The sequence below is a fragment of the Arachis hypogaea genome, chromosome 1 (genome assembly GCF_003086295.3).
Source record: "Arachis hypogaea cultivar Tifrunner chromosome 1, arahy.Tifrunner.gnm2.J5K5, whole genome shotgun sequence".
NCBI classification, from domain to species: Eukaryota; Viridiplantae; Streptophyta; class Magnoliopsida; order Fabales; family Fabaceae; genus Arachis; species Arachis hypogaea.
The window spans coordinates 8,981,311-9,003,623 of record NC_092036.1 but is presented as its reverse complement, the minus strand read 5'-3'; the positions used below and the strand labels follow the sequence as shown (position 1 = coordinate 9,003,623).

General features: G+C 33.2%; 1 protein-coding gene across 1 annotated transcript; it reads right to left on the bottom strand.

Moving 5' to 3' along the window:
- Nucleotides 1-9,260: 9,260 nt before the first annotated feature.
- On the bottom strand, nt 9,261-22,313 carry LOC112794917 (callose synthase 7). Its single transcript, XM_025836900.3, has 43 exons — nt 21,875-22,313; nt 20,659-20,759; nt 20,437-20,549; nt 20,259-20,346; nt 20,052-20,162; nt 19,791-19,934; nt 19,571-19,654; nt 19,410-19,501; nt 19,189-19,312; nt 18,881-19,015; nt 18,712-18,788; nt 18,509-18,596; nt 18,198-18,326; nt 17,994-18,111; nt 17,557-17,888; nt 17,425-17,477; nt 16,952-17,012; nt 16,608-16,692; nt 16,472-16,521; nt 16,275-16,361; nt 15,876-15,980; nt 15,649-15,743; nt 15,472-15,553; nt 15,208-15,371; nt 14,847-14,970; nt 14,657-14,760; nt 14,481-14,577; nt 14,238-14,389; nt 13,955-14,064; nt 13,762-13,878; nt 13,601-13,669; nt 13,321-13,510; nt 13,120-13,231; nt 12,841-12,963; nt 12,630-12,748; nt 12,422-12,505; nt 12,168-12,280; nt 11,862-12,091; nt 10,905-11,699; nt 10,758-10,808; nt 10,406-10,591; nt 9,885-10,146; nt 9,261-9,607 (listed from the first exon to the last, which is right to left on the bottom strand). Exons 1-42 carry the CDS (start codon nt 22,083-22,085, stop codon nt 9,898-9,900), a joined length of 5,754 nt encoding a protein of 1,917 aa, XP_025692685.1. The 5' UTR covers nt 22,086-22,313; the 3' UTR covers nt 9,261-9,607; nt 9,885-9,897.

The following is a 22,313-nucleotide window of genomic DNA, read 5'->3' as shown; positions in this document are numbered from 1 at the left end:
AAGTTAATCCATCTTGGTTGCCCAAGTGCATTGAAATCACAAACAACATTATAAACTTTGTTTCCTACAACTCTCTTTTTAATGAAGCATTGTGCATATGAGTGACCAAATTTCTTGCAATTAACACAATGATTTTCTGATGTGTGCCGCTGAAATTGAGGTGAGTTATATTGCTTGAAATGATTAAATGGTTGGAATTTTCTGGTTTTTGGAGGAGATGCATTTCTTTTGACAAACTGATTTTTGTTATAATTATTCCTCTTTGCAAAAATATTTTTACCAGAATTTTTTTGAATATTTTTACCTTTTGAAAATGAGGTTTTGTTGTAAAATGGTGGTTTCTTGAAAGCATCCTCATTTTTCGAAATGTAACCCAAACCTGGACGGTTTGAACTCGGTTCAGTTTTTGGTGAATGCTCAGTTTCACTTGTGTATACTTCATTAAATTTTTCTTCAAATGTTGGAGCATTTTCAACACCAACTTTGTTTGGTATAGTTTTGGTATTTGATGAAGAAGCCACAAACTTTATAGAGGAAATATTAGAAACTGCATCTTCCTTGGCTATGTAGCCTAAACCTGATTTTTCAAATAAAGGTCTTTGACTTGCAAGTAATTTGTCCAAGTTACTAGAACCTTGAGCAAATTTTGCTAAGTCACCATTCAGCCTTTTAATTTTATCATTTAATCTTTCATTTTCAGCAATCAACTCATGAGAAGGATCCACAATGTGCTTTCCTTTTAATTTTTCAAGTTCAGATTTTAGAAATCTGTTTTCTTCAATGATGTCCAAAGCACATTCAGTTTCCTTCACCTTTTCTTTTAAAAAATTATTTTCAGCTCTTAGCACATCTCTTTCAGATCTGCATTCATTGTATTTGTCAAGCAGTTTTGAGGTGTTTAAGGTAAGATCATCAATAATAGCATGCAAGTCCTCAATGGTCAAATCATAATAATTTACCTCATCAAGATTGTTGTTTCCAGCCATGAAGCAGTCTTTGTTATCTCCTTCTGATTCTTCTTCTTCATTTGAGTCATTCTCAAGATCCTCCCAAGCTGCCATGAGTACTCCCTTCCTTTTCTTCTTTCCTTTGTCCTCCTTTTTGAGCTTTGGACAGTTTGACTTGAAGTGTCCAGCCTCCTTGCAATGATGACACGTCACCTTGCTCAAGTCTATCTTGTGCTCCTTTGAACTTGAGCCCTTGTATTTGCCTTTGCTCTTCAACATCCTTCTAAATCTCCTAGCTAAAAACAAAAACTCGTCATCTGAAATACCATCACTTGACTCACTCTCTTTCGGTTCTATTTGTGACTTAAGGGCTATTCTCTTTTTTTTTGAGTCTATGTTCGTGTGTGTGGCTTCATAGGCAAGGAGTTTTCCTCTCAGCTCATCATAGGTTATGGGACTTATGTTGTTACTCTCGGTTAGGACAGTGGTAGTGTTTTTCCACTCTTTTGTGAGGCTTCTAAGGAGTTTTCTCACCAAGGTTTGTTCCGCATAGTTTGTACCCATAGCATCAAGGTTATTGATTATGATTGAGAATCTCTCAAACGCTTCATCAATGCTTTCTCCATCCTTCATGCTAAACATCTCGTACTCTTTTCGCAGCATATCAATCCTCGTTTCTTTGACTTGTTTAGTGCCTTCGTGTGTAACCTGGAGTTTTTCCCAAATTTCTTTGGCTGTCTTGCATCTAGACACCTTCCGGTATTCTTCAAAGCTGATAGCACAGTGAAGAAGGTTGATTGCTTTAGCATTCAGCTCTATCTTCTTCTTATCATCTTCATTCCATTCAGCTTCTTCTTTTGGAGTCACCAACTAAGAAAGGGATACCAAACAGGTACAAGATACAAGACACTTAATCAACCTAAAGAAATCTGAAAATAACTCTAGGCTTTTCTCTAAAGTGTATCTCTCAGCCTTTTTCAACTCTTGGCTTTTTCTCAAGCTTTCTCACAATGCCTTTTCTCTCAAGAAATTACAGAAAGATAAGCTTAGAAAAATACATCACAATCAATAAACCATGAAGGAGATTGACTTCATCAACAGCCTCTGTGCTATGCAAAAAACCAGATTGGCAAGCCTCTGATTCAGTTCTTCATACTGGCGGAATGCACCTTTGATTAGGTTACACTGTCCAGTTAGTTGAACTTCTTCTAAGAGCTCTTCTCAGAACAAAACTTTCAAACTCTGGTTTTCTCTCCTTAGTTCTGAATGAACAGAAAAACTTCTTTTAACTCCTTGCATGTTGCTGGGTCCTTCTTCCAAGGTCAACATCTTAAGCCTTGAGCTTCACCAACCACAGATTCACTTTTTTTCAATAATCCTCAGAATAGAAACCTTTCTTCTGACTTCCTCATCTTGACCGAAAGCCACAAAGCAGTAACCATAGAAATCTTCTCATGGTCAACTTGATCTTAGCCATAGAAAAGCTACTTGGTCCCCAAGTATCATTTGTGACCGTAGATGTGAAACGGAATAGGGCAGAGAACCACTTTCCCTTGAATGCCATTTTCGGATATAGCAGAGAGTTGGGAAGAAGAGAAGAAGATTTGATGCAAGCAAAATGAGATGGATTACCTTTAACCTAAGCTTGATTTGGTTTGGATTTTCTGATTTAATTTCTGTGTGTAAAGCTTTACCTTTCTCTCTTTTGCTTTTTTGGTGTTTAGTTTGGTGAAGAAGCTCTTTCTCTTTTTTACTTTTCTGAAGGTTTGATTTGACTTGATTTGAGAGGAGGGGAACGTTGCTTTGGTTGGAGCAATATGGTGGGAATTGAAAATCAATTCGGGCTTGGATCGGTTTGGTTCATGTAACCTGTTTGGCCCATCTGATTTCTTTGGCTTCTATCTTTTGCTTTTGTTTGGGCTTTACCCATCAGTCTTGCTATATTGTCTTTATACCATTTGGGCTGCTTAAATGAATTTGGCCTACAACATGAAATAAATAATTAGTAATATGCCATTAAAATTGATCAACACTAATTATTTATTTTGCCCAAAAATAATGTTTGTCATCACTAATTAATTTAGTTAATTTCTTAACTCAACATATATATATATATATATATATATATATATATATATATATATATATATATAAGCAAATTGTAATAATGTAAGAAAAATATTTTAGAATAGAAAAGAATAAGAGAGATTTTGAGAAAAATTAAAGAAGAGAGATAATTTTATTGAAAAAAATTTAAGAAGAAAAGATACAATTACTATTTTTTTGTTTATCAATTACATTTCTATTAAAATTAGTAGTATAAAAAAATTTTAAATTTAATATCATGAAGAAAAAATAAAAAATATATATAAGGACTAATTTGATTAATTTTTAAAATTTTAGGGATAAAAATGATTTACGTCTGAACCTTCAAGGACTATTTTGATTATAAACAACTTTTTTCATGTGAAGTGACAGGTGGCATGCCACGTGTCACTAATCTGACATGTGGCATTAATCCACCACGTCATCATCCAATTGGCGGAAGGACTAACGTGACCAAGTCGTGTATCTTTCGAGGACGATTTCGATTAATTTTGTCTTTCGAGGACCAAAATGGAGATCGGGGTATCTTTTAGGGACGGTTTTCACTATTAACTCTTTAAATTTTTCTTAAAGTCTAATGACTTTGTCTTAGGTGGGGAAAGTATATTCAGGTTCTTGGTGGTCTAGAAAATAAAATTATAAAATAAAATAGTAAATTACATAAGTATCCTTATCTTCTTCCTCTTCTCACATCTTCTTCCTCTTCTTACATTTTCTCTAACAGAAGCTGGCAGACTCCATGAGTGGTGGCTCTGACCATTGCCACCCAACAGTGGTGGCGGCGACCACTGCGACAGCTCCTGCTCCCCTTCCTCGTCGCATTTCTTCCTCCCCATTAAACAGCGTCGACAGTGACGAATCTCTCTCCCTCGCGCTCGTTCTTGACTTGGCAACGACATTGGAAGTAGCAAATGGCGACAGCCTGGCGACTCCACAGACGGTGACGGCAATACGCAGATGAACGACGGCAAGGACGACACATGTAGAGGCAGCACAAGAAGATGTTGACGACGGCGGCTTGTAACAGCTCAGACCACCCGCTAGCACGATATTGTCTACTTTGGCAAACAAGGCCTCACGGTTTTGCCTTTGACGATAGGGATGATAGGCGAAGCCCCCCACACTCACTCGTCAAAACGCGTCATGCTAGGGAGAGGTATCCACACCCTTATAAGGCATGCTTCGTTCCCCTCCCCAACAGATGTGGGACCTTACAATCCACCCCGCTAAGAGAGCCCAGCGTCCTCGCTGGCACATCGATCTAGGCTCCGGCTCTGATACCATCTGTAATAGCCCAGACTATCCGCTAGCACGATATTGTCCGTTTTGGCACACAAGGCCTCACGGTTTTGCCTTTGACGATAGGTATGATAGCCGAAGCCCCCCACACTCACTTGTCAAAATGCGTCATGCTAGGGAGAGGTATCCACACCCTTATAAGGCATGCTTCGTTTCCCTCCCCAACCGATGTGGGACCGTACAATTCACCCCCCTAAGGGAGCCCAGCGCCCTCGCTGGCACATCGATCCAGGTTCCGGCTCTGATACCATCTGTAACAGCCCAGACCACCTGCTAGCACGATATTGTTTGCTTTGGCACACAAGGCCTCACGGTTTTGCCTTTGACGATAGGGATGATAGCCGAAGTTCCCCACACTCACTCGTCAAAACGCGTCATGTTAGGAAGATGTATTCACACCCTTATAAAGCATGCTTCGTTCCCCTCCCCAACTGATGTGAGACCTTACACGGCTCTTCGTGGCGGTCGTGCTCCTCCTTTAAACAACGACAGCAAGAGGGGGTAATGGAGAAAAGATGAAAAGAGGGGACAAAGGACAAAAATATAATTTTAAACTAGAAGCATTTGTAAAAATATTTAAACATATATATAATTATTATATTATTAATAAAAGTTTTAAATTTGGGTCATTGATTCAAAATTTCAATAGCCGTGATTTATAAAGAATCTTAGACCATAAAGATTTTTAAAATACTTTTTTCATTGAAAAAAGCTCCAAATTTAATTTTATTTAAGTTATAAAGATGATATATTTATATAAGCTTACTTCTCATCATATATATATATATATATATATATATATATATATATATATATATATATATATATATATATATATAATGTTTAATATTATTGACAATAATAATAATAATAATTTATTAATTCAAATGTGAAGTATATTTAGAATTTAACATATGTTTAATTATTCATGTACTTAATTTTTAAGTACATTTTTTTATTGATACTTTAAATATTTCTAATAGTATGGTTATTAAGTATATTTTTCTATTGATACTTTAAATATTTCTAATAGTATGGTTGATAATTTAGTTTTCATATTCGTACATATATTAAAATGGTTTAAAAAATAAAAAAAATTAAATGGTGGTTTATTTTAATGTTTATTTTTGGAAGACAGATAAACAAATTAAATAAACACTATATTGACACTAATGTTTTGTTAGTGAATCAATACGCTTTTTTTTAGTTTGCTAATAGAAAAATAATTTAAATATACAATTAATTAATAATAATTATATTTTTATACAAATTTTAAAAGTATTTTATATATAAATAGTGTTTTTATATGGATGAATTTTGTATATAAAATTTTAAATTTTGTTTTTGTTACGGACCGCTAAGAGTCCAGCCCAGCTAGCCGTCGGGTCGGGGGTGGTCCAAACCACTTGCGGCAAGAAGAGTTTGACGGATCGGGTCCTAACACCCGACCCAGGGCGCGCCCAACTTATTTTCCGTACGACCCAAGGCACCGGTCGGGCCGGCATCCTCGGGGCGGCACCCAAAGCCCCGACCCGAAGTCCGGAATGACCTGCTCTTCCTACGTGGATTAGGACAGCTCATGGCAGTTTTTCGGCCAATGGGTTAGGTCATTCATGGGCCCGCCCAATACAGTATATAAGGAGAGAGGTCAGCTCTCCTCCCGAGGTACGTCATACTTTTACCTAATTCTGCTACCACCTCGTACGGACACTGACTTGATCGTTGGAGTATCCTTGGAGTGTCCTTGCAGGTGGTCATCCCCTTCGTTCTCTTTTCCTCCGGTATCGTCAACTTTCTGTTCATATCACCACGCCCGCTCCAAGTCCATCCGGGATCCCGCTTACCCACCTTTCCACCCGAGTATCCGAAATCACAAGGTAACGAACAGTTTTTAATTAAATAGGATTGAGAAAATAAATAAATTTAATACATTTATAAATAAGTAATCTTTAAATAATATTAGTTAATTTTTATATTGATTTGTTCACATAATAACAACCTATTTTTTTAATCTTATTTTTTCATTCAAATTTATTTATTTTATATATTTTATATGTTAAATAACTTAAAATATTTTATTTTTTATAATTTATTTTTAATTATTAATATTAAATTTATAATTTTATAAAAATATAAAATTAATTTTTAAATCACGATAAAAAAGTAACAAAACAGCCGCTGATAAAAAGATAAAGTCAATTAAGTGGGTTACAAATAAAATAATTAATATTGATTTTTTTACAGAATACATTTGTTATATTTTAAATATTTTATTTATTTATCATTCATATACTCATATGTATGACAAAGTAAGTTATGTTAAATAATGTATATTATATGATCCCAATTTATATATGTGTATATATGCAGGGACGGACCGAGGCACAATAATGAGGGGGCACTTGCCGCCATGGTGTTTTTAATTTTTGTTTTAAAAAATATAGTTATATATAATATGTCTCCACTTTAAATTTTAAATGACTCCACTACAAATAAAATAAATTCAATTAGCTAAAGTTTTAAGTTTATTTTTTTATTTTTCTATCATTTTGACTATTATTTAACCTAATCAAATTTAATTATTGTACCGTCATTCTTTTATTCTCTTAAACCCTCTTCTTATTTTTATATTTTTAACATTTTTTTTCTATTCCTTATCTAGTGGTTATCTTCTCTTCATCAAAAAGTAAATTTTAAATTCTCCAATTTTTTTATATAACTCTTCATGACTCTATGTATCTTTTAATTTCATTGTTTTTCTTTTTGATATTTTTAATTGCAATTTTTAATTCAAACAATTATAGTTTAGGTATTAATCTAATATTTTATTTTTTTGTGACTTTATATATTTTATTTTATTCTCAATTTATTCATCTTTATTATTTATTTTTTATCTTTTATTTTATTATATGTACCTATGTTGCATATAAAATTTTAAAATGAATTGATTAATTTACTAATTTAGAATATATTTTTTATTTTTAAAAATAATAATAAAAATATTTTAATTACAATATATAATTAAACAGATGCATAAAATCTTTTATCTAACATTATATTAAAATTAAATTAAAAAAATATATAATAAATTTAATTATTTAAAAAAAAGAAAGAAAAAAATTGTAAATTATGTTTCTATTATTTTATATAAACATATTTTTCATATAAAGATTTAATTTTTTTAGTATTTATATATAATTCTAATTTTAAATTATAAATACTAATGTATTATTAGGCGTTAATGTGCCAGTTAATTCAGTCTTTTATTATTAAATGTCTATAAAAAATTAGTTAGGATAATAAGTTATCTATAATTTAATTAAAATATTTTAATTTCAAGTTTTAGAAATAAAAAATATTTTGTTATAAATTATATATAATCAATAGTATTTTAAGAATAAAAGTATTCACTAACTCTTTTTAATTTTTATATCTCCATATAATTAATAATATTTAACAAAATTTATTTAGTATATATATTTTTGTCCCCACTCCTAAAATTTTTTGGGTCTGTCACCGTATATATGTCTATATATATCATATTTTATTATTGACCAAATTCAAACCAAATAGAAAAAAAAAATTTAATAAAAAAATTTGTATAAAAGAATATTGATATAATTTTTTAATAACAAATTTTTTATTGAAATATATTACTTTCTATATTTTTTAATAAAGTCATGAAAATTACTAACCTAATCGCAATAATAAAGTCTCCATAAAAAATATCCATCTCAACTCAACTACTTAATATATGTATCTATTCACTACTATTAAAGAATCTTAATCTCTTTGATATTTCAATGGGTAAAGTGTTGCGAGTAAAATATTGGCCAAGCCCAATTAGGATAGTTTCATTTACTATAAATAGAGATAGTACAAATGTAATAGGAGAAGGAAGTAATTTGAATCCTTTTCTTTCTGAAATTCTATGAAGGGAATTATCTAATTCCCTCTTAATTCTCTTTAATTCTCTCTGTTTGATTAATTCCTTTTATATTCAATTTTTTTCTCCAACATAAAAAAAAGAAATTATGAACGAAATTTAAAATATTTTAAAGCCAAAAGTAAAATAACAAATGTTAAAGAAGAAGAAAACCAAGAAAGGAGAAAGTTTGTGTGCATACCTTTGTCGCTTGAGAATATAGCACTGTAAAACTCAAATCTTGGATTTTTACTTAAAAATGAATTCAGAAATGGAAAAAGTTAAATAATAATAATAATGAATCCACAGAATAAATAATTAAAAGAAGAAGAAGAAAAAAAAGAAGAAAAGAAGAAGAAGAAGAAAAGAAACACACGTTATTTGCCACAAAATAAATAAATAAACAAATAAAAGAAGAAGAAGAAAAGAAACCAGGATGTTATTAAGGTGAACATGAAGGACATTAAAATGTTGAACTATTAGAAAGTGGTTAATCTTATTTATAGGGAAGAAAAAAAATATTAGAAAGCAGTTAATAACAGATCAATCATAAATAATTAAATTAAATTTTGAAATGGATTATTAAAGCCATGGAGAGAAATTTAAATTTTAAATTGATAAAAGAATAAAAGATGAGAAAGATAAGTTACATTTAAAAATATTTGTTAAAATTATTTAGTTAGATAGTTAACAAGTTAGTTAATTAATTGCTGACGTAAGCAAGTCAGTTACAACATTTATAGCTCCATTTTCTGTTAGCTGATTATATTGGCTTAAGGCTATGTATATATTCCCTATTGTAAGTAGAATGTGATTAATGAAAAGTATATAATATAAAAAAATATTAGGATCAACATTTATTATTAATATTAACTAATATTTTAATTAATATTTTTTATATAATTTAAAATCATGATTTAATATTTATGATTTAAAATTTATAGTTTAGTGTTCAATAATTATATGTGTGGTTAACTAGAATCTAAAGTGAAAATGTAAACTACTAACATTGATGTTGATGTATAATAAAAGAATATTACAAAGAAATGCCTTGAATCTAATTAAATTGTAATGAACAGTAAATATTTCACCCTATGAACCTCTTTCTGTGGTAATTAATATATCATACATATACATAAAATGCTGATACAGATTTGCCATTTCATTTATAGTTTCTGCTTTAATCATTCATTCACTATTTATTTGTCATTCTGCCTCTCAGTCTATACAGTTTGAAAAGAAAAAGAATAAATAAACTATCCATCAGACTCTCCCAAAATTTTCTGACACAGGAGCTGATATGTCCTCAAATTGAAACTCTTGCAATTTCCTATAATCATTTAGAAAAGATATGGAATTAGTTAGAACAGTACCAAAGCAAATTAAAGGGCCTATTTGGTTTCTGGTTTCATTTTCAGTGTTTTCTATTTCGAGAATTTCGTGAAGAAAAATAGGTGAAAACAGATAATCGAATGTTATGTTTACTTCTCTTCAAGAAAATCTGAACACAGAAAAGGCCAAAAGCACTAAAAATAACCACATGAATTGAAAATACAAACTAAAGCATGAAACAAAATAAAACTTGATTTTAAGTCTATCTTACTTACCAATCCAATAATGTCATTCAACTTTGTCATTTTTATCTGTGTCCCTCTTCCCAGCAAGGATCATAGAAATCTGAAGCCCTCTACTGAAGGCTTGGTTGAAAAGCAAACGTGTTTGGAACTCAGAAACAAATGGGAACCATGACAAAGTTGCTATTGGCATGAAGATTAGAAGCCCCATTACATATTCATAAGCTCTAGAGAGCTCTTTCACTGAATCCCATAATCTAGCTCCCTTCAGGCATCCCCTGCATGCTTGCGCAATCTTTTATCGCGCGAAAAAGAAGGAACATGAGTGAGTGAATCAATTACTTCCTACATAGGCCTAAAGTTTAACTTTTGCTAGAATCAATTCTAGAGACTAATTGTTGGTTTTGCAAACTAGTAACCAAAATTGCATAAAAAATAGTTGAAGTTGATTCCTGATAAGTAGAATTCTGATTTTAAATTTTAAGTAATACACGCAAACATGTAAAATCACCAAACATGCATGGTTTTGAAATATGTAGGAGTTTCAAACTTACCAGTATAAGGGCCCAACCGGAGGGCATGAAGGCAAGAACGGCGGCGAACAAATCTGATATGGTAAGTCCACACACCACAAATAGTACAGTCATGACTGACACGAAGCCGAGGAAGAGGAGTGCCTTGAGAATACGGAACATTAGCTGGAAATCAGTGCCAAATCTTCGTCTACCCATCGATACCATCTGATGTCCAAATAGAAATTCATACAAACAAATTGGTTAGGCTTAAACTAGAAGGAGAAACTCAGTTAATCTATAAATTTATGATACTTTTGTACAAAGAAATTGGTTAGGCTTAAACTAGAAGAAATAACAATGAATTCATCAATCATGGATAAATCTTACATACCTTTAAGACAATAAGGACAATGACCAAAACTGCCCAAGAAAGTCCATATACCTACACAAGAAAAAATGTGATATATAACTAGGTGGTGTCAATAAAGCCAACAACCTCATTGATAGAATTAGAGAAGATATGAATGAGTTTGTCTACCCATAAAGTTCTGCTATGATGAGCAATATCAAGGTGGTAGACAATTCCATACTGATAAATAAAGAAGCGAAATGCGAGTATTATCTCAAGCAATTTGCCCCTTATATTTGAATATTTCAAGTGTTCATTCTCCTCATCCCACCAAGATTCCCAGCTTTTATCAGAGGAGATACCGATACCACCACGATTTCCCATCCACCTTTTCCAATCAGTCCAATCATCCACAGTCTTTTGCCAATCAAAACCGGAAGGATTGAACAAGAATGGAGCAAACAACCAAGAAATTGCCAAAAACCACATTGAGAATGTGATGAACAGATAAAGTGAGGTGCGGTATGATGATCCATAAACTTCATAAACAATCAAAAGTATGAGTATCTCAAGACCCTTAACAAAGTGGCTCCGGGAATACATCCTATAGTTATCAGCAAACTTTGCATGGAAGACAACAAAACCACGGCCGGTCGGTCTGTACTTAGAGCCTCCATGTAAGAGAGTTCTTCCATAGTAATGAGCTTTTGTTCCAAGCTGGAAAGTAAAGAACACTGAGGCTAGTTGCAGCTGCATGATGATGAAATCACCCAAGGCGGTTCGGAATCCCTTCTCCAAACCAATTTCCATAACCATTGGCAGTACCAGCAGCAATCCCAACTGAACAACAGATTGAGTTGCCAAGGCCTGTTCAAGGGCTTTACTCTGCTGCATGATTGGACTTTGAAGAATTTCTTTTTCAACTCCACTCAATACCATGTATACTCGGCCGTATAAGAACACATAGACAGTTAACACAGTTATCTGATCAAGTCATGGCATAAAAGTACAAGAGTTAGCTTATTTATTAAGAAACTACACACTGTGATAAAAGTAGCTTCCTATCATGTCAAAGAAAACACCATCTAGTCCAAATTGAGCAAAGTTTGCAAGGCAAAATTCCCAAAAGGATATTTTATTAATTACCATGCTGCTGAAATAGAAACCAACTGTTGTGAAGTAGAATGACAACATTCTGAAGAAGTCAAATCGTCGTCCGAGGCGATAAACATCTCGGCTAAGTGTTTGTTCTCCATTTCCATTTGCAACCTTAGCCTCAAAGAGTGATATCTGATTCATTCCCACGTCACGCCCCTTACCAACTTGTATGTACTCATGATGAGTGATGAATCCATTTCGTAGTGTTGAATTGAACCCTATCAAAGATAAGCACAATTAGTAAAAGATTCAGTAAGTTGGATACACAATTTCTACTCAGTAACCTGGATGTACCTGAAAATATATCCTCACTCAAGTTTATGACTTTTGATGCTTTACTTATGCCACCTCTTGTTAAGTGGAAGATTCTGTCAAATATGTCAGGATGGCCATAGTGAAATCGAACCCTGCAAATTTAAGAACATGTATTCCTTGTAAGAAAAGTTTTTTTCAAGTTATTACAAATTATGTATAATTCAGTGTTTTTCTCTGATAATAACTTACACTTTGTATCACATTGGAAGGTAGTTCATGACATTAGTACTAACCTTAAAGGATTTGCCAGAATTCGTTGGCCGATGGTCACAAAGCTAGTCTCCTGGTTTGACATAAACCAAGCAAGTGATGAAACACTGCAAAGTAAGAAACAGTAAGCACTGACAATAAGTACCCTTTAAATGCTTGATTAAACATGAGAAATAAATAAATAAAAACATTTATGGTTTCTTTATCATGAAATAAGTAAAAGTTTAATACCTTCCAGTAAAAATATGCTCTCTTAGACCCAATATGGTAGGTCGTCTTCGTCCACTATGATCTTTTCGGAATTCTTCCAACACATTTCTCATTTTGAATGCTTCTTCATAGTAATTATCCTTTAGAATATAAAGGAGAAAGTAAGAGTGCTGAATTACATAGAAAATAAATAATACTTAACACATTAAATTTAACTCCAAAGAAAACTTACTTGATTCATGTCTATGGTCTGCAAGGCTTCACCACGAGTGAATATAATGGCATGGTTTTGATTTTCAGGTTTCCCTTCACCAATCTCAACTGGTAAACCCGGAAGCTTGATGCGATATACTTCCTATTAATTCAACATAAAACCATTTCTTAACCAGGAAGCTTGTACAAACATTTTTCAACTAGGTCCTTTTATCTAACTTAGTTTATCCTTTTCTTAGAAAATTTAGGTGAATCGTAATTGGAAAATGAGACTTCAAACTTGAACATTTGTCCATACCTCATCATACTTTTCACCTCCTTTGACAAGAACTGAGTAATAAACTTTCTGTGATTTCCCTTCCTTTGCCTCTTCCACTTCATCTATGTAGGCGACACGAAGCGCTGAATTCCTACACGGTATATTCCATTACTTCATTGAGAATCACTTTGTTATATTAAGTACATCTATATAGTTTGGAAAATGGTATAGTTGACTCACTCTAACATCAGGCCAAGAATGTTAGTATAGCTACTTCTCTCTTTGGGATTCTTGGATTTCTTTTGAGCACCATAGACTTGGCAAGAAACAACATAGGTGAACTTCAAATCAGCCAAAGCCTGTGCATATTCAAAGAGCCCCTTCTTATCTTTATCTTGAAAATCCGTTGTCCGGAAGCCGCTAAATATAGCTGCAAGGAAGAAAAAAACATATTGTACTTCATTCTTAAGGAATGGAGTTGCACTATGAATTAGAATTTGAAATAAAGGAGATAACTGACCATTGTCTCCAGCATATTCCAGGAAACATTGAAGAATCAAAGCTTCCCTATAATACATCATTCCTCTCACTAGCAGAAACAAAATGAAAATCAACAATTGAATTGGAAACCATATACAAATTTAGTAATAAAAGTTATCATTGTTCAATATGATCAAAGACCTGTTCGAAAGAGTGTCTGTCCTCTGTAAGATGCCCATTGTGTCTTGAAGTCATTCTTATCCTCATCACTCTCAACTTTCAAGTCATTAAGCCGCTCATGGAAATTACGCCATTCATCTACATTGCTTTAGAAATGAGTGAAGATGTACTGAGGGAGAAAACAAAATAGGTGAGAAAATAAATCCAAACTCACCAGGGTATATCTTTCTTAAGTAGAATAAGATTGATATCCCATCTTCATTTTCCTTATTGAGTTCCTCAATCGAATATCGAACATCTTCTTTGTAATATGGAGTCAAAACACTAAAGAAAAAGCTTACATAAGTTCCAATCATAGTAGCATCAGTTAAAAATAAACAAACATTATGTGCCTTTAATATTTAAGAACTTAGGAGAGTTGGCACTTGCCATTTTTCAATATTCATTCTATTTTTTCCACTTTCATGTCAATAAATTAGTTAATCAAAATGACTAACCTGAAGGACAACATGTTTCGAACTTTGGGAGCCTTCGGCATATTCATGAATAAGGAATTTGCAAAGAATGTGATACGGCGGCGGGCATCCAGATTTTGAGGCACATTTATGGCTGATTCCTTTACTGTTAAAAGCAAATGAAGCCTAATAACCTACAAAGAAGAAACAAAGACTTAGTAAACAAAACCACAATTGAAAAAGAATAATGCAGCGAATCAACCGGAGTGTATTTTTGAAGACTACCTTCTCCTTCACTGATTTGTTGACAGTAAAATAGGTGTCTATGTTGACAAACCTCTGTCCTCTTTCTCTGGTGTTGAGACGAAGATTTTCCATGACTCTAGAGAAAGCAAAACCAGATCAACATCATAATGCAGCACTTATTGTGATGTTTAATATATATAAAGTTTTGAACATACAAATGGCCATCAAGCATAACATCTTGTAAGATAATTTCTACAATATCCTGCAGAACATTGACTATCTGGGGCTTCAGTGTCTCGAGTTTGTCGTCTTCAGCTCGCTGCCAATGAGAATGAAAAGAAAGTGTTATAAAGACTTCAAAGGGTCTATATAGGAAACTGAGATATTCTGAGAGGAAAGAGTTACCAATAGAGTTAGGAATTTCTCCAATTTCTCACTAAGTGAAGGCAAACCACTCATCTTGAATTCCTTGACAAATGTGTGTTCTTGTATGCTCCATTCAACTTTATCACAAATATGGTTTACAATCCTATCACAATACATGGAAGACATTGAAAAATCAAGAGGATTCCGGTAAAAGCAGAAAGAAAGTTACTGTTTGGTTTATGTTTTCACATTTTGAGAAGAAAAAAGTTGAAAACAATAAAATCATGTTTTCTGATTTCGCGAAATCCTAACAACAGAGAATACTAAAAATGAAATCAGGAAATAAAAATAGAAACTAAATATGTAAGCATGCGAGATAGTGATATCTTTTTTTCCTTACATCTTATCTTCCTCATCTTGCAGGAGGTTATAAATGATATCCTTGAGAGTTTCATAGCATTCGACGACTGCCGAATACATGTAGCTATCATTCATAATCTTTTTGAAGAGCTCACTGTCGTCCTCCTTCTTATAATCTTTTGCCATGTCAAGGGCTATAGGAATCTGTACATATTAAAGAGACTTAAAACAGAAGCAAAATTTGCTGCAATCCAATTATAGTACCTTCTAGATCACGAGGAGCGAATCGAAAATATTAATGTACCTTACTGGCAAGCAAGAAGGGAGGCCATTGGATGACAGAAACATCACTTGAACTGTAAGGAACAAGAAGCAAATCTCTATCCCTGGAAAAATCATAGTCAAGAGATATAATCAAAATTTAAGAGCTTGAGATTCATGCATATTATGCAAGATGCGGATACTATGCAGAAGTTCGAACCTGTTACTGATCAGGTCTTCTTCTCTCATTGAATTTATAAACTCATTCCAAACCTGAGAAAAGTATGCAATATTTCTCCGTCCATACGTTTCATCCTGTCGCAAAGAATTGTTTGCTTCATCAGCAAGGTATTTAGACTAGCAATAAATATCTAGAATCTATCTAGGTAGTTATATATAATTGCATCATATGAGCAAGTACTGAATTTTGAGATATGAATGCAGCACCACTTCCTCATGTATAGTCTTTCTGCTTCTTCCAGGCAAAAAACATCCACTGAAAGCTTGTGGCACGGATTCAAATCTTGAGCGGAGCATTCCAAGAGTCCTTATCTAACATATGAAAAGAATGATAAAATAACACAATGAACAAAAGCATTATTATCTATAGTACTATTACCACAAGCAAAAATATCAATTTTTTTTTTCAAAAGAAAATCATGTTAAGGTGAGACCTTTACCAAGATAGCATACTAGCATTGAATTTAAGGTTAATTTTTGTTTTCAATTTCAATAAAACTAGATACTGCAACTTTCTTTTTATTTTCTTTCCCCAGGATAAAATAAGAATCCTGTCAAGTAAAGAGGAATCCGAAAAGATCGTTCCGATAAAAAATTGCTACTAACCTCACCCAAATGGCTGAAGGCTCCAACAATTCCACCAAATAGAGTGGCATAAATGGCATACCATATTTGAGTATCCATAAAATAAACCTATACATAATAGAACATAAAAATAAGGGAATGAATTATATCAGAATGTAAAAACCAAAGCCTTGAAACAAAGAGTTTTCGTTCGGAAATTCCATGTCTACTGAACTCACCAGGACAATTGGAGCCCAAATTGCAATCACAATAAAAATGTTGTGAGTCTCTGTAGCACTTATAAAATGTGAGTTAAGGTAGATATACTAACAGAAAATGTAGTACAAATAGTGAAAAGGGGCATAAAATGCTTACCATTTTCTGGAAAGAACTCATACCACTGGTAGTTATCAATAGACATTCCCATTATCAATTTTGTTGGTTCAACAAGAGGATTTATCTATTGAAAGATAAGTTCAGTATATCAGAGAAACAAATTAAATGAGATTAACTTATAAAATATATTTTGTGATTTTCACACAAGCATATCTGTTTGAAACTTTTTTAAGCCAACAGTGCATCAAATTAAATCCTAAAGAAAAGAGTTTAACAGTTCATAAAACGGGGAATTGATTCCACTATCTTTATATTTCTGCATAAACTCACTATAGAAGATCCATATTGTTAAGAAACTGCAGTAAAATTTGGAGACATAATACCTCCACATAGTAGCTGAATGCAAGCTTGCTAAGTAGTAGCATTATCCAAAATAAGGTATACCTGCCATAACAAAGTACAATCATATACTTTAATACCAAAATATATGGAGAGTCGAACTTTATTATAGAAGCAGCATATATGTGCCAAGAATTCAATATCGAATCTTTAGTCGATCAATAGGGGGATAAAAAAAATGGCCCAAAAACAGAACATTTGTGTCTACAATGTAGTGACCGAAAAGTTTCAGAAATAATATGGTGAAAACTTGAACAGCAAGTACATAGATATATTCTTCATCAAGTCTTTTAACTAGAATGGTGATGTTTCTCACGAAACTTATATAGTAAACTATGTTCAATATAACAAAAACAATGGTAGTTATGCATTTATGCTCATCCTTCTGACTTCTGAATTCCATATCTTGAAAAACTTGGTGATAAATAAAGGAAATTTATAAGATTTTCACACTTACTTCAGTAGTGAGAACATGTTCTCATGCATTCCCCTTCCTACATATAATTTTGGCTGCAGTAAAGTCATTGTTAGACACACAACATTTAATTAGAAAAAAGAAATGCAAAGACTAATAGCTTGTGCTACTCACCTGAGCCCACCACATTAAGAGTGTGATGAGTCGCATATTAGATCGCTCCAACTTTCGCCGCAGAGGTGGAAGGAAAAAGAGTAATACAGCCACTATGTTTGGCAACATATATAGTAGAACCATGTAGGTGTAAAGTGACTGGTCACCCCAATGCCCTGCCCAACTGGTGAAAAATCTTATGAGCTCTGGCGGATTCTGCACCGAGTTAGAATAACTAACTGGCAGAACAACCACCCAGACAGCTGCCGCCACGAATTTCAGAAAATATCGAAGCAACTGAGTGAACTTCATATTCTTCAATGCACTCAAGGTGAGTATAATATCCAGGGAGACTGAAAATTTTCAATGAAGATGATATGAGTAAAAAGGTTAGTAATCATAATACAAAGAAGACAATAAAACAAAGAAAAGCTGAAACATATAATAAGATTGAATACCTTGCAGAAAATTGAGAATAGCATATGTAATGAATATACTCATAACATTTCTGAAGGCATCAGTATCAAGAAACACCCCAACAGGTCCCAAGGTACTCCATGCAATAATAATCATAGCCTGAAAACAAATATTTGCATATATGACAAAAAATTTATGTGGTGAAGTTCAACAGACTATTAACAGGTCCCAAGAATTATGATCACCTGTAAAGCCAATATAAAGAATATCCACATTCGATCAAAACTCCTATACAAATGCAAAAATGTACGAACTTCAACAAAATTTGTTTTCGGCTTCTTTTTCCCAGAAACTGAGCTAGCTTGGCTACGGCCCTGCCATTAGCATTTATACTTGAATAAAGTTCTTTAACAAAGTAATGAAAATTTAAATATTGTAATGTGATCAAGGCAAATCATAGTTATTAGCCATGAAAAGTAAAACACAAGGAAGCTGCTTAAACACAAGTTGCAACATCACAAATACAGACAGTAAAGTAAAAGACAGAATGACAAACATGATGTGCTGTTTGAATCTCATCCGAATGCCTAAAGAAATCTGCATCACGATTCATCGGCCATCCTAACTTAAAACACCTGTCAGACCTGGAAAATTATAAATTTCAAACTTCAAGTTATTCAAATGCATGCAAAATAGTTTTTAGCACTGTTTTGTGTGTTGTAATAACTTCGATAAGTAGAAGTTCCGCGGAACATTTACCAAAAGTATTCATTAAGATCATCATAATTTCTCCAGTTGGAATGACTAGCCTTGCCTTTGTTGTTTCTCTTTGCTTCCTTTTTCACCATGTAAAGAAAAAGAGCTTCAGGAGCATACACTTGAAAACATAACAGCAAAACTGATCCGATTATTGATGTGTCAAACATACCTTGGCTAAAACTTCATATATAGGAGTTATGACTTCCCTGAGAAAAAGCTCATCACTTTCTGCAGCTTTTAAGAACATCTCCCCACTGACAGCATCGACATTGCCATGTAAAATCCCATAGACGTCACGGCACATCTTTGGAGGGGGACAAAAAAGAGAAACACACAAGAAAATGTGTTTAAACGTGTTGTCATAAAATGTGTTTACTAAAAGCATTAGAACATTATAGGCTTAAGATACTAGACTCTTGTGAATCAGAAGAATAATGCTATGTTCTTATAATGTATAGACTATTAGAGAAAACTTACATGATGGAAAATATAGCAAAGACATTCCGGCATAAACCGAATATTTGCAGCTTCTCCCCATATTAGAAGATAAAGTGCAATGTAAATGAGTTGTGACCTTTGTCTATCATGTTCATCTGGATACCTATAGTGTTAGAAAGAAATTTGCATTCACAAAAGTAAATCAATGTGCTCAATGTTATACAAACATCATATTAATCACAATTAAATCAGTTGATTACCTAAGATTGGATTTACAACGAACATAATGACACCATGACTCGTAATTTTTGAAGATCTTTGCTGCTAACTTGTCTACAGTTTCATCATCAAGCTGCAACAAGCTTCTTATTAGTTTTCATTATTATAATACATGATTAAAACATAAAATCACAATGTTCACCTCTTCAGATGCAGCCTTATTCCTTATATTCATATTGGCAAGTAATAGTATAAGGTGCTCCCTTTGATTTGCCACATTTCCTTTCTTTTTATAACAAACAACAACATCAAAACCAGAATATCAGATGATTCATCAAAACAAGTATAATTTCGGAACAAAAGAGAGATTTGAATTCACAATTTCCAGCATACAATGAATAAAGAAATAAAGAAATCATTACCTGAAAGCCAAAAATATAGGAAATCCAATCAAGTATATCATTAACTTTCTTATAATGTGTTGGGTGTGTTGAACCATCTCTAGGGACATCATGAATCGGTGGAAGATGATCCACCCGGCGTAAAGCATTGAGTGCTGCTTGAATCTATAATTTCAAGGAAAAGAAAAGCCAAACAGATAAAGAAAAGGGTAAGTTTCAGGAAAATTATATCACTAGTAAAAGCAAAACCAACAATGCATGTATCTCTAGAGTCATACAAACCTCAGGAAAATCCATGATTGCTGGTTTAACACCAACAGCATATAATGGAAGAATGTTATAGTGTTCATATTCTCCTCTTTTACTCTCAACATCCGCGGAATATCTTCTTGTCTGGTAATAAAACAACATCCCAACCCTATAAGCCAATTGCATTTAAAAGTATTCGACGAATTCAAGTCATGGTAACATAATCTAGAAGAAGCACACCTTCTCCTCAATGCTTTGTGCAGGTACCATAGCCTTCAGCACTTCATACAATACAGTTGCAATCTGAACATTTTTAGCCATCTCCTCCCTTCAAGAACAGCTCATAAGAATTAAGACATGATAATAAATCACACAATTCACAGAACTTGCAAGCATAGAAGTTTATATCAGTCCTCACGGTTTCTGAGTATTTTCTCCATCCCGAATTCTTGTCTCATAGAAATATTGGTAGTAGGTTTGCAGCTCCCTAGCATCACTTTTATTTGTCATACTTTCTGTAATTTCTCCTTCCTGAAACCAAGATTTTTACTTTTTTATGAACAATGTTTTAACATATCAACCATTAGGATCAATTTTTAGTGGATTGCAAACAGAAACAAAAGAAGTGTAACTGGTCTACCTTTTCAAGTCTGTGCAACAGGTAGGTCTTGAACTGTCGAACACCACGACCGCTTGATGTAGGATCCATGTTATGAGCCTTCTCAAATGCATGGAAGCGACCTAATCAAAGAAAGAAAGAAACTGACCAGTATCAAATACTCTCCTTTTCAAATATAAATTAGAACCACCTTTGCTATGTGTTGCATTGTCATCTATGATTATTAAACTTCGACTTTGAACTTGAACTTGTGTTTGCAATCAGAGACTAACTGTTCTGGAATCAGAATATGATTTCAGCCTGATGCTTTACAATCATTTAGTTTTACTTCCCTCTGGATTCTATTTGGATTATGCAGAACTCTATAAATTTAGGCTTGCAGAAGCAGCTAAAGCAAGAAGCAACTTTATTCATAGAAAAAAAAGTTCATTATGCTGCTTGAAGTGAACATTCATTAGCAGAAATCTAGGTGCCGCATTTGCAGAGAACTTTACATAACTTAACACAAGGTTGAATGATTTCATAAAAACAAGATTCAAGTAATATAAAGTTCCCAGATATGTAGGGTGTCCTTAAATAGAGATGCTCTTTTCTTCTTCTTCTTCTTAGCTTAGTAAGAGATGCTTATTTAGAACTCAATAATCATTTCACATTACATTCATTAACTTTCATTTGGAATTATGATTGTTTCTACATTTCTGATCCTGAAAATTGGAAGGATTTTTTTTTTTCTTATAGACAGGGGTCATCCAAAGGTTTAGGATCCATGATCATATCACTATGAACATCCAAATCTCCCTCCAAAGTTATGCATTTCATTCTCCAACAAGATAAGCATTAAAGATCTGCTGAAAATCCTTATAATTATTTTATTTGTAAAGGATGATCCTTATAAATTTAATCAGTTTCTTTTGATCAGCTTTAGTGATATTAGGGGAAATGACAAGGGAACTTCTTAATATTTCTTGATTAATCAAATATAAGAGAGATATATTGTTATCATGCAATAGAGCAATAAAAATATTAGAATTTAACTGTTTTTGTCCTTGGTTTTCATTTTAACAAGACATATTGCAAAGCAAAACAGTCCCCCAAATTCAATTAATATATTATATATGCAATAAGTAATATCTTTTTAACACTTCATGTACAATACAAAACACTATTCTATTTGCAATGATCATTTATCAATGAAAAAAGTGAGAAAAATGATAAATGGCCATTGAAGGAAACTCACATAGATAAGCAACTCTGGGATTCTCTTCCTCAACCTCCATGGCAGCTCTGAGAATAGGAACAATAACAGCAAGTGAAGAAGGCACAATCTCACTGTCAACACCACCTTCCTCATTTGGAAGCTCCACAACCTTTGTTGCTGACCTTGTGAACCTTCTAGATGGTGGCCTTGGCACCCCATGAGGACCCTTTGTACCACTGGTGCTTGCCATCACCACAACAACAACAACAGCAACAATGTGCTGTTCCTTAAGGTTGTTTTTCTTCTTCTTCTCCTTCTTCTTCTTCCCCCCTCAAAAAAAGTTTTGATTTTTTTGTTTCTCTTCTTCACCCAACAAGAACTCTTGGTTTTGTTGATTGAGTGAAGAGTTGGGGAAGCTAAAGTTAGCATCTTTTTGTATTGGGGGCTGTGAAGAAGGAACCAAAAAGATGGATACTTT

Bases quoted from the DNA above. Each gene is read 5' to 3' on its own strand.
- LOC112794917 (XM_025836900.3), bottom strand. From the start codon at position 22,085: ATGGCAAGCACCAGTGGTACAAAGGGTCCTCATGGGGTGCCAAGGCCA. The intron at 20,550-20,658 runs GTAGACCAGTTA...TCTTGGTTTCAG, and splicing joins TGTTGCACAGACTTGAAAAG to GAAGGAGAAATTACAGAAAG. The intron at 15,744-15,875 runs GTGCTGCATTCA...TCTTTGCGACAG, and splicing joins AGACTATACATGAGGAAGTG to GATGAAACGTATGGACGGAG.